This window comes from Phoca vitulina, unplaced genomic scaffold (assembly GCF_004348235.1).
Source record: "Phoca vitulina isolate PV1807 unplaced genomic scaffold, GSC_HSeal_1.0 scaffold11, whole genome shotgun sequence".
NCBI classification, from domain to species: domain Eukaryota; kingdom Metazoa; phylum Chordata; class Mammalia; order Carnivora; family Phocidae; genus Phoca; species Phoca vitulina.
In genome coordinates this window covers 43,837,410-43,850,802 of record NW_022589714.1, presented here as the reverse complement: position 1 = coordinate 43,850,802, position 13,393 = coordinate 43,837,410, and the positions used below count along the sequence as shown (strand labels likewise).

Below are 13,393 nucleotides of genomic sequence, written 5' to 3'. Positions count from 1 at the left end.
CACAATATTTGTTCTTCCAATCCATGAGCATGGAACGTTTTTCCATTTCTTTGTGTCTTCCTCAATTTCTTTCATGAGTATTTTATAGTTTTCTGAGTACAGATTCTTTGCCTCTTTGGTTAGATTTATTCTTGGTATCTTACGGTTTTGGGTGCAATTGTAAATGGGATCAACTCCTTAATTTCTCTTACTTCTGTTTTGTTGTTGGTGTATAGGAATGCCACTGATTTCTGTGTGTTGATTTTATATCCTGTCACTTTACTGAATTCCTGTATGAGTTCTAGCAGTTTTGGGGTGGAGTCTTTTGGGTTTTCCACATAAAGTATCATATCATCTGCAAAGAGTGAGAGTTTGACTTCTTCTTTGCCAATTCAGATGGCTCTTATTTCTTTTTGTTGTCTGATTGCTGTGGCTAGGACTTCTAGTACTATGTTGAATAGCAGTGGCGATAGTGGACATCCCTGCCGTGTTCCTGACCTTAGGGGAAAAGCTTTCAGTTTTTCCCCATTGAGAATGATATTCGCTGTGGATTTTTCATAGATGGCTTTTATGATACTGAGGTATCTACCTTCTATCCCTATACTGTGAAGAGTTTTAATCAAGAAAGGATGTTGTACTTTGTCAAATGCTTTTCCTGCATCTATTGAGAGGATCATATGGTTCTTGTTCTTTCTTTGATTAATGTATTGTATCACATTGATTGATTTGCAGATGTTGAACCAACCTTGCAGCCCAGGAATAAATCCCACTTGGTCCTGGTGAATCCTTTTAATGTACTGTTGGATCCTCTTGGCTGGTATTTTGGTGAGAATTTTTGCATCCGTGTTCATCAGGGATATGGGTCTGTAGTTTTCCTTTTTGATGGGGTCTTTGTCTGGTTTGGGGATCAAGGTAATGGTGGCCTCATAAAATGAGTTTGGAAGTTTTCCTTCCATTTCTATTTTTTGGAACAGTTTCAGAAGAATAGGTATTAATTCTTCTTGAAATGTTTAGTAGAATTCCCCTGGGAAGCCATCTGGCCCTGGGCTTTTGTTTGTTGGGAGATTTGTGATGACTGCTTCAATTTCCTTAGTGGTTATAGGTCTGTTCAGGTTTCCTATTTCTGCCTGGTTCAGTTTTGGTAGTTGATACATCTCTAGGAATGCATCCATTTCTTCCAGATTATCTAATTTGCTGGCATATAGTTCCTCATAACATGTTCTTATAATTGTTTGTATTTCTTTGGTGTTGGTTATGATCTCTCCTCCGGCATGCATGATTTTGTTGATTTGGGTCATTTCTCTTTTCTTTTTGATAAGTCTGGCCAGGGGTTTATCAATCTTGTTAATTCTTCCAAAGAACCAGCTCCTAGTTTCGCTGATCTGTTCTACTGTTCTTTTGGTTTCTATTTCATTGATTTCTGCTCTGATCTTTATTATTTCTCTTCTCCTATTGGGTTTAGGCTTTATTTGCTGTTCTTTCTCCAGGTCCTTTAGGTGTAGGGTTAGGTTGTGTATTTGAGACCTTTCTTGTTTCTTGAGGAAGGCTTGTATTGCTATATACTTTCCTCTTAGGACTGCCTTTGTTGCATCCCAAAGGTTTTGAACAGTTGTGTTTTCATTTTCATCTGTTTCCATGAATTTTTTTTTAATTCTTCTTTAATTTCCTGGTTGACCCATTCATTCTTCAGTAGGATACTCTTTAGCCTCCATGTATTTGAGTTCTTTCCAACTTTCCTCTTGTGATTCAGTTCTAGTTTCAAAGCATTGTGGTCTGAAAATATGCAGGGAATGATCCCAATCTTTTGGTACCGGTTGAGACCTGATTTGTGACCCAGGATGTGATGTATTCTGGAGAATGTTCCATGGGCACTAGAGAAGAATGTGTATTCCATTGCTTTGGGTGGAATGTTCTGAATATATCTCTGAAGTCCATTTGGTCCAATGTGTCATTTAAAGTCTTTATTTCCTTGTTGATCATTTGCTTAGATGATCTGTCCATTTCAGTAAGGGGGGTGTTAAAGTCCCCCACTATTATTGTATTGTTGTCAATGTGTTTCTTTGCTTTTGTTATTAATTGCCTTATATAATTGGCTGCTCCCATGTTAGGGGCATAGATATTTACAATTGTTAGATCTTCTTGTTAGATAGACCCTTTAAGTAGGATATAGTGTCCTTCCTCATCTCTTATTACAGTCTTTGGTTTAAAATCTAATTTGTCTGATATAAGGATTGCCACCCCAGCTTTCTTTTGGTGTCCATGAGCATGGTAAATGGTTTTCCACCCCTTCACTTTCAATCTGGAGGTGTCTTTGGATCTAAAATGAGTCTCTTGAAGACAGCATATCAATGGGTCTTGTTTTTTTTTTCCAATCTGATAGCCTGTGTCTTTTGATTGGGGCATTTAGCCCATCTACATGCAGGGTAACTATTGAAAGGTAAGAATTTAGTGCCATTGTATTGCCTGTAAAGTGACTGTTACTGTATATTGTCTGTGTTCCTTTCTGGTCTATGTTGCTTTTAGGCTCTCTCTTTGCTTAGAGGACCCCTTTCAATATTTCTTGTAGGGCTGGTTTGGTGTTTGCAAATTCCTTTAGTTTTTGTTTGTCCTGGAAGCTTTTTATCTCTCCTATTTTCAATGACAGCCTAGCTGGATATAATATTCTTGGCTGCATATTTTTCTCGTTTAGTGCTCTGAATATATCCTGCCAGTCCTTTCTGGCCTGCCAGGTCTCTGTGGATAGGTCTGTCGCCAATCTAATGTTTCTACCATTGTAGCTTACATATCTCTTCTCCTGAGCTGCTTTCAGGATTTTCTCTTTGTCTCTGAGGCTCCTAAGTTTTACTATTAGATGTCGAGGTGTTGACCCTATTTTTATTGATTTTGAGAGGGGTCCTCTGTGCCTCCTGGATTTGATGTGTGTTTCCTTCCCCAAATTAGGGAAGTTCTCTGCTATAATTTGCTCCAATATACCTTTTGCCCCCCTCTTCTTCTTCTGGGATCCCAATTATTCTAATGTTGTTTCGTCTTACAGTATCACTTATCTCTCAAATTCTGCCCTCGTGATCCAGTAGTTGTTGATCTCTCTTTTTCTCAGCTTCTTTACTTTCCATCATTTGGTCTTCTATATCACTAATTCTTTCTTCTGCCTCATTTATCCTAGCAGTTAGAGCCTCCATTTTTGATTGCACCTTATTAATAGCCTTTTTTATTTTGACTTGGTTAGATTTTAGTTCTTTTATTTCTCCAGAAAGGGTCTCTCTAATAACTTCCATGCTTTTTTCAAGCCCAGCTAGTATCTTTAAAATCATCATTCTGAACTCTAGTTCTGACATCGTACTAATGTCCATATTGATTAGGTCCCTGGCAGTCAGTACCAGTTGAGACCTTGTTCTTTTTGTTGAGGTGATTTTTCCTCTCTTGTCATTTTGTCCAGAGGAGAATAGATGAATGAGAGAACAAAATGCTAACAGGGTAACAACATCCCCAGAAAATATACTCTAAACAAATGAGAAAAGACCTGAAACTGGGGGAAAAGAAAGGGAAGGAAAGAAAAAAGAAAAGAAAGAAGAAAAAGAAAAAGATAAAAACAAACAAAAACAGAACAAAACAAAACAAACAGAATATGATCAAATATGATCAGTCTGGTGCATAGATCAGTGCCACACACTAGATTTTGGGCATATTTTGGTTTGTTAGAAGAAAGTGCCTCCCAAAATTTTAAGGAAAGAAAAACTTATATATGTACAAAAATAAGGGTTGAAGGAGATGAAGGGATAGAATATGACTGTAAAGATGAAAATTATAAAAGATTTTATAAAAGGAATTGATAAGAAGTTGTTTGAAAAAAGAAAGAAGAGGATTTAAAAATAAAAAGGGAGAGAATGTGATCAGGCAGGAGACTAGAACAAAGCCATACACTAGAGATTTAGGGTATATTTTGATCTGTTAGAAGAAACTGTATCTGAAAATTTTAAAGATAGAACAACTTATATATATATACCAAAAATAAGGGTAACTACTATGAAGGGATAGAATATGACTCTTCCAGAAAGTGGTCGCTTTTCTGTTCAGAGAGTTGTTGCTATTCTTTTCTTCGATCTCCTGTTGAGTTTGTAGGTGTTCAGAATGGTTTGATTCCTATCCAGCTGAATTCCTGGCACCAGATGAAATCCAGGTCTCCTACTCCTCTGCCATCTTGCTCCTTTCCCAGAAAAGAGTTAATGATTTTTTTAATGTATTGTTGGGTTCAGTTTGCTAGTATTTTACTGAGGATTTTTACATCTATGTTCATCAGAGGTATTGGCCAAAGTTCTCTTTTTCTGTGGTGTTTTTATCTGGTTTTGGTATCAGGATAATGCTGGCCTCATAGAATGAATTTGGAAGTTTTCCTTCCTTTTCTTTTTTTGGAATAGTTTGCAAAGAATATGTATTAACTCTTCTTTAAATGTTTGGTTGAATTTGCCTGTCAAGCCATCTAGTGTCTTGTTCCTGACCATAGAGGAAAAGCTCTCAGTTTTCCCCCATGGAGGATAATGAGAGCTTTGGGTCTTTCATAGATGGCCCTTATTATGTTGAGATATGTTCCCTCTAAGCCTACTTTGTTGAGGGATTTTATCAAGAATGGATGTTGTGGAGTGCCTGGGTGGCTCAGTCAGTTAAGTGTCTGCCTTCAGCTCAGATCATGATCCTGGAGTCCTGGGATGGAGCCCCACATCGGGCTCTCTGCTCAGCAGGGAGCCTGCTTCTCCCTCTCCCTCTGCCCCTACCCCTCCACCCCCAGCTCATGCTCGCTCTCAAATAAATAAATAAATAAATAAATAAATAAATAAATAAAGACAATGGATGCTGTACTTTGTCACACGCTTTTTCTGCATCTACTGAGAGGATCATCTGGTTCTTATCCTTCCTTTCATTAATGTGGTGTATCACGTTGATTGATTTGTGAATATTGAACCATGCCTACAGCCCAGGAATAAATCCCACTTGATCATGGTGAATAATTCTTTTAATGTACTGTTGGAATCGATTTGCTAGTATCTTGTTGAGAGTTTTTACGTCCATGTTCATCAGGGATGGTCTCCTTTTTAGTGGGGTATTTGTCTGGTTTTGGAATCAAGGTAATGCTGGCCTTGTAGAATGAGTTTGGAAGTTTTTCTTCCATTTCTATGTTTTGGAACAGTTTGAGAAGAATAACTATTAACTCCTCTTTAAATGTCTGATAGAATTCCACTGTGAAACCATCTGGCCTTGGACTTTTGTTTGTTGGGAGATTTTTGATTACTGATTCAATTTCTTTACTGGTTATGCATCTGTTCAAATTTTCTATTTCTTCCTGTTTCAGTTTTGGTAGTTTGTATGTTCCTAGTAATTTGTCCATTTCTTCCTATTTGCCCAATTTCTTAGCATACAATTTTTCATAATATTCTCTTATAATTGTTTGTATATCTGTGCTGTTGGTTGTGATCTCTCCTCTTTTGTTCGTGATTTTATTTATTTGGGTCCTTTCTCTTTTCCATTTAATAAGTCTGGCTAGGGGGTTATCAATTTTATTAATTCTTTCAAAGAATCAGCTCTTAGTTTCATATATCTGTTCTGTTTTTTTTTATATCATTTATTTCTGTTCTAATCCTTATTATTTCCCTTCTTCTGCTAGCTTTAGGCTTTGTTTGATGTTCCTTTTCTAGCTCCTTGCTTCTAGAGGTAGGTCTGTATTGCAATATACTTTTCTCTTAGGACTACTTTTGCTGCATCCCAAAGGTTTTGGATTGTCGTGTTTTCATTTTCATTTGCCTCCATGTAATTTTTTATTTCTTCTTTAATTTTGTGGTTGACCCATTCATTCTTTAGTAGCATGTTTTTTAACCTCCATGTGTTTGTGGTCTTTCCAAATTTTTTCTTATGGTTGACTTCAAGTTTCATGATATTGTGGTCCAAAAATATGCAGGGAATGATCTCAATGGTTTTGTACTTGTTGAGACCTGATTTGTGACCCAGTATGTGATCTATTCTGGAGAATGTTCCATGTACACTCAAAAAGAATGTATATTCTGCTGCTTTAGGATGAAATGTTCTAAACATATCTGTTAAGTCCATGTGGTCCAGTGTGTCACTCAAAGTCATTGTTTCCTTGATGATTTTCTGCTTAGATCATCTGTCCATTGTTGTTAAGTGGGGTGTTAAAGTCCCCTATTGTTATTGTATTATTACAATGAGTTTTTTTTATGTTTGTTATTAATTGATTTATATATTTGGGTGCTTCCAAGTTGGGGCATACATATTTATAATTGTTAGATCTTCTTGATGTGTAGACCCCTTAATTATGATATAATGCCCTTCTTCATCTCTGTTATAGTCTTTGTTTTAAAATCTAGTTTGTCTGATATAAGTATGGCTACTCTGGCTTTCTTTTGATGTCCATTAGCATGATAGATGGTTCTCCATCCCCCCACTTTCAATCTGCAGGTATCTTTAGGTCTAAAATGAGCCTTTTGTGGACATCATATAGATGGAACTTGTGTTTTTATCCAATCTGATACCCTATGTCTTTTGTTTGGAGTATTTAGTCCATTTACATTTAGAGTGACTATTGATAGATATGAATTTAGTGACATTGTGCTACCTGTAAAGTTGGTATATCTGATGATGTTCTCTGTTTCTTTCTAGTCTTTGTTGCTTTTGTTCTTTTTTTTTCCCCACTCAATGAGTCCCCTGGAGAGGCCATGCCACAACTCCCAAATGTACTCCCCCAAAGGGGAACTGTTTCTCCCCATGTGACCCAGGGGATCCTCAGACCACACTGCACACTCCTGGGCCTCTGCCCTCCTTCCCCACCAGACCACCACTAAGCCTGCCAGGCACAACCCCAGTGATGGTGCAGATGTCTAGAACTTCAGACTTTGAGCTCCATTGCTTATAAAGACTTGTGGTAGTCAGCCCCTCTCCTTTTCCCAGTCAATGGTTTTGGGAAAGAGTTTTTCTTGTGCAACCCCCTGCCTGCTGCTTCACTCTTTCTCTCTTGCTCCTCTATCTGCGATAAAGGCTCCCTCCCCTTTGCAGCACCTGCAATTCTTTTCTTCTCCCAAATCACCTCTCAGCAGCTCCTACCTTGTATGATGTGGACATTTTTCTACCTCTAGATGTGCAGTTTGTTCTTAGTCCTCAGATCAGTTTCTTGGGTGTTCAGAATGATTTGATAATTATCTAGCTGTATTCAAGGGATGAGGCAAGCTTAGGGTCCCCCTACTCCTCCACCATCTTAACTCCTCTTCTAGGAAAGAACTTTTTAAGTGAGACTCTGAAAGCGTAAACCATAAGGAAGGAGACGACAAGTTTGACTAGATTAAAATAAAGAACTTTTGTTTGTCTAAAAAGCAACATTAAAGAGTGAAAAGACAAGCCTCAAAAGTGGAAGAAAAAATTTCAACATATGCAATAAAACAAAAAAAGTTAGTAATCTGAACACTTAAAGAAATCCTATGAATCAGAGAAAAGCAAACATCCTAATATAAAAATGGACACAAAACCAAGCACGTTAAGAAGAGGAAAGCAAATGACCAATAAACAAATGTAAAGATGATAGACATACTAATATTCAGGAAAATGCAAATTTAAAACACCAAGGAAATACCATTTATACCCACTGGATTTGCAAAAAATGAAAAATTCTGACAAAATCAGGCATTGGTGAGAATGGGCAGGAACTGAGACACTTACCACCTGCTGGTAAAGCAGAACGTGTGGACACCCACAGCAGTTCCACTCCCAGGCATATGCCAGTTTATCATTTGTCTCCTTTATGATTTGCATATTTTGAGTTGCATTTAAGAAGTCCTTTCCTACCCAGAGGTCATGCAGATACTCGCCTATATTTTCTTCCAAACATTATAGTTTTGCCTTCCATATTTAAACCCTTAATCCATCTTTACTTGATTCTGTACATGTGTGCCAGAAGACACACAGGCATGTTTATAGAACAATGTTCAAGATAGCAAAAACCTTGGAATAATCCAAATATTTTTTGACAGTAACATTGGGTCAATGAATTGTGGTGTAGGCCCACAGCATGAAGCTATGCAGCAGGGAACATGAATAAACACAGCTACAGGTTCCCATGTGGATGAATCCTAGAAATAAGTTGAGTAAAAGAAGCAAGTCACAAAGGAATATGTGATATGATCCCATTAAATTAAATTTCAAAAGTTGAAGTTAAAGAAAAGGTTAAAGGTCAAAACCATAAGTGGCAAAGCTATAAAGAAAAGTGAGTCACAGATTCTCACCAGGTCAGAGTAGTGGCTGCTCTTGGAGGAAGGAAAGGGTTGTGGACAGGGATGGACAAATGGGGGTTTCTAGTATACTGGGGCACGGTTGTGTTTCTCAATCTAGTAGACTGTATGTGAGTGTTTATTTGTTAAACTATTTTATACACGCTTCAATATGATTAATACTGAAAACTAAAGACAGAAAGAAATGAGAAACTGAGGCTCAGAGAAGTGAAACGACTGCCCAGTCAAGGCCATTCAGTTAGCGTGTGGCAGAGGTGTGGTGTTAATCCTGTTTCCGATGCCAGATGCCATGCTTCTTACAGAATCCTTGTCCCACAGGAAGTCAGGGATCTAGAATACGGGATTTCAGGAAGCAGAAGGGTCTTGCAGGCATCGAACACAACCAACCCTGACTTCATAGGACAATTTGATGTTCCCTCAGGGCTACTCTTCTTCGGTCCACGTGAATGAATCCCAGTTTCTTTAGCTGCTCCACCTTTCATAAACCTGCTCTGCATTGCTGAGCAAATATTCCTGTTTCCATTCCTCTGAAAATACCATGCTCAGAACTGAAGGTATTATTCAACATGCATTCTCACTGGAGTGAAGTAGAGTAAATCTGTTTTTGCAGTCTAAAACCAAAAACACTGAGAATTTAAGAACAGTCTATAAATCTACAACCCAGTCCTTCCTGAGGGTGACTGTGTCAGATTGTCATTGTGCTGGATGTTTCCAAGGGACCATTATATCACCAGCCCAGGCCAGGGTCACAAAATGTGGGTCCTGATTCCAATTCTATCAACAACCAATCCATGTGACCTTGAACAATTTCCCTTCCTGGTCTTGGTCCGGTCTCCATATCTGTGATATGAGCAAGTAGTCTCTAAATTCTTTTCCAGCCCTTATATGCTTCAGGGTGAGTGCTATTTTATGGGCTCCAGAGCCAGGCTGCTCAGGTTCAAATCTCAGATCCACTCACATACAAGCTGTGCGACCTTGGGCAAGTTACTAAACTCAGAACGGGAATAATGATAATATCTATCTGAGATCCTTTTCCATAGGATGTGGGGAAGACTAAGTGAGTTAATACATATAAGATGCTTATCACTACACACTAAGCTTTGCTGGCCCCACTCCTGACTTCCAGTCTTAGTTGATTCCTTGAGAGAAATTCTTAATGTCACCCAGCTTACTCAGTCTTATCATGATTTATTCACCGGGATAAACATGCACCTTGTAATCTTTTCATAAGTGTGCACCTTCAATCTTGTTTTATTTTCCAGGACTTATTGGCTGTGGGTACTTTGATCCTTGCAGAAAGTTCAAACTTGAAGTATGTGAGATGATTGCAAATTTAGTTTCAGCAGGCAGAGTGCTGTGGCAGTGGACGAAGGTACAGAAGCGTTGTTGTCCGTAATAACAGAAAGTCAACTATTACTCGGTCCGTTCTCACCTCATGGCTCATGAACTTATCATCACATTATGGAGTAGTGGGGTTTTTTTGAAAAAGACAAATTAGGTGCTCAAATAGATTTATGACACATTTTCCTTCCAGGGAGCAAATATTCCAACTAGATGATGCTTTCCATATGTATGAGATATTACTATAAACCACACACGGCATCCAAGATAAAGTAGAATTTTGCTAAAATGAGAATACTGCTTTTCCACTTGTTACTCTGATTTGTATGTCAGACACTCACATGTTTACTGGCTGACTGAATACATGAATTTCTGGATATTCTTAGCTACCTGAGACTTAAAGTCAAACTTGTGTGAGTCTCTGAGATGGAACGGGAATTAGTAAATGGATGGAAGTGTACTTAACAAAATAGATATATATATTTAGATAAGATTTATTTATTTACCTTAGAGAGTGGGGGGGAGAGGGAGAGAGAGTCTCAAGCATACTCCACACTAAGCGTGGAGCCTGACACTGGCCTCGGTCTCACAACCCTGAGATCACAACCTGAGCTGGACACCTTAACCAACTGCGCCACCAGTCTAGATTTTAATATACAGGTCAGTGCCCTAAGTAAAGCTCAGCAAACCTGTAGCTGTCACCAGATGGCTCAAAGCAGACTCATGCAAAAGCAATTAAACATAGGTCTGTGACATCTCAGACCTAGGCTTAAAACAAGGCTGAGGTATTTGCCAAAAAACATTCATTAGGCCAATTACACATATCTGGGAGGAAGCTTATGTCCTGGGGAAACTTGGAGGGTGTCAACCTCTCAGATTCCTGGGGGAATTCTAGATAAGAGAATTATAAAGAGAGGAAGGTGTTCCTTATGAAATGCTTGGTCCACATAATGCCCTGTTCCTTGCATGGGGTCTGCCCCTTGCCAAGACAGGATCTTTGCACATGCCGTTCTGCCTCTCTTAAAGAAAACTCAAAATGAATGGCCAGGGCTGAGTGTCTGAGATAATTTTCTGCGGTCAGATCCATCCATTGTTCACACTCATGTGATTATATACATATTTTCCTGAAAAGCTTTGGCCTTCTGGTTGTCTTTCCATCAAAGCTTTTCTCGTTATATGAATGTTTACCGGTTCCATTTCTCATCTTTCTTTACCTCTTTAACCTGTTTTCCACAAGCTTTCATTCCACTGCTCTCATCAGGGTCACCAAAGATCTCAGTCTTGGCAAATCCAAAGGTTGATGTCTTCCTTTTACTTGACTCTTTAGCGCATTTGACATCAAAGTCTCCCTCTCGACACATTTTTCACTTGGTTTCCAAGGAAACTCATGATCTTGGTTTTCTTCCTACCTGACAAGTTACCTTTTTAAAAGTCCCCCCTCTTCTTCCCTTCCTCTAGATACTGGAGTGTACCCGATCTCAACTCTAGGACCTCTCCCCTGTCTGTATTCTTTACCCAGATGGTTTCTCCAGCTCCAAGGCCTTAAACACCATCTCCGTGCTGATGACTTCAAAATCTGTGCTTCCATTCCAGGCCTCTCTGCTTGGCTCCATACTGATTTCCTACTGCTTAGTAGACATCGCCATTTAGATGTCCAATAACCATCTTAAAGTTAACGTGTCTACACAGAACTCTTAATTGTCCTTCAATATGACCTTCCCTCAGACTTTTGCATCTTTTTAGCTAATAGCAACACCACTGATCCTTCTCCTCAGATAAAAAACTGGCACCAGCCTTGATTTGTCTCCCTCATCCCTCTATTTCCAATCCATCAGCAAGTCTCAGTTACCATGCTTTCAGAATATATCCCAAAGCTTGAGCACTCTCTGCCATCTCAGAGTGACCCCCCTGATAGATGCTTCTATCACCTGCCCTCTGGACCATGCAGCCATTTGCTTTCTTTTTGCCCTCCTAGAGTCTGTTCTTTTTTTTTTTTTTTTTAAAGATTTTATTTATTTATTTGAGAGAGAGAGTGAGAGAGAGAGAGAGCACAAGAGGGGGGAGCGGGAGAGGGAGAAGCAGACTCCCTGCTGAGCAGGGAGCCCGATGCGGAACTCGATCCCGGGACTCCAGAATCATGACCTGAGCCGAAGGCAGTCGCTTAACCAACTGAGCCACCCAGGCGCCCCGAGTCTGTTCTTTACACAGTCCTAAAATGCTTTTGAAGAAAGTAAATGAGAAATCATTACTCCTTCTCAAAACCACCAGGAGGCTCCCAGGTACACTTAGAGTGAAACCCAACGCCTTGCTCTGGCCTGTGAAACTCACCCCCTGAGCTGGTCCCTGCTCGCCCCTTCCACCTTCTGCTCCAGCGGCCCTGCCCTCTCGCTGTTCCTCGAACACCCCATGTTTCTTGTGCCTCTGGGCCACCATACTTTGTTTGACTCATTCTCATCCTTCTTACCTTCAGAGGGGCTTTCTCAGATCATTGTCTCTAAAGTAACTGTCCATGGCCCTATCGCAGTCATTATCTGTCTTCTGGCCCTACTTTATTTTTTCTGACCATGACTTTTATTATGATTATTTGTCAATTTGTTTGTTTACCAATATATTTGTTTCTTATTTACCTATTGTCAGGCTCCCGCACTAGAACAGAAGCTCCCTGATTTTAGTAGATTGAGCTGCTAGTTACCATGCTGTCTTCTTAGTTACAATGGTATCTTCTTAAGGGCAGCAGGAAGTGTCAAAAATAGCCACTGAATAATGAATGAATCTTCCTCCCCTCCCCACCCCCAAATAAGCAGCCCTTTTTGTATCTTTTCTTTAAGCCTCCCATCCTCACAAAGCACTTTTAACCCTTGTATACTACTTCATCTTTATATCACTTTACACAGCTTTTTTTTTTTTTTAAGATTTATTTATTAATTTGAGAGAAAGACAGAGAGAGAGTGGGGGGGAGGGGCAGGGGAGAGAATCTCAAGCAGACTCCCTGCTGAGTGTGGAGCCCAACATGGGGCTGGATCCCATGACCTTGAGATCATGACCTGAGATGAAATCAAGAGTTGGCTGCTCAACTGACTCAGCCACCCAGGTGCCCCTACTTTACACAGCTTTAAAGCAGAAGCCCAGGGCACCTGGCTGGCTCAGTCATTAAGCGTCTGCCTTCGGCTCAGGTCATGATCTCAGGGTCCTGGGATTGAGCCCCACATCATCGGGCTCCCTGCTCTGGGGGAAGACTGCTTCTCCCTCTCCCACTCCCCCCTGCTTGTGTTCCCTCTCTCGCTGTGTCTCTCTCTGTCAAATAAATAAATAAAATCTTAAAAAAAAAAAAAAATTAAAGCAGAAGCTCAGGTGAGGAAAGAAAGGAGTTGACAAAAATTAAAGGGAAAGAAACAGGTTAAGACGTGAGGAGAGGGGAAAAAAGGAATTTATTTGATTCTCTTTAATGATTGCCTCAATGGCTGTCATCCCATGGCAGTCCTTTACTGCAAAAAAATAAGCAATATTCACACAGCCTTAGCCCTTTATTTCTGCATATTTGTAATATGATTTTACATTTTGGTGAGTGGAATGAACATTTTAGCTGGGAATAGAACTGAGCAAAGAGGGAAATTTAAGGATAATTGGTAAAATAACACTTGTCTTTATTCTGTCTTCCCCGGCTACCTGCTGTTTTAACTTACAATGTGAATTAGCCTGTAATGATTATGTTATAAGCTCAATGGGGGTACTTTTTCAATGTAGAAAGGGCATATTCCATAAATAGGCCCCTAAAAAAGCATTTGCTT

At 39.5% G+C, this 13,393-nt stretch overlaps 1 protein-coding gene across 1 annotated transcript in view; it reads left to right on the top strand.

Annotated features, from left to right (window-relative positions):
* Positions 1–13,393, top strand: part of DNAH8 (dynein axonemal heavy chain 8) — a 369,397-nt gene that overhangs the window by 204,197 nt on the left and 151,807 nt on the right. The window contains exon 53 of the mRNA XM_032410111.1: positions 9,491–9,636. Within this exon, the coding sequence (XP_032266002.1) occupies positions 9,491–9,636 (146 nt within the window). The remainder of the gene's footprint in view (positions 1–9,490; positions 9,637–13,393) is intronic.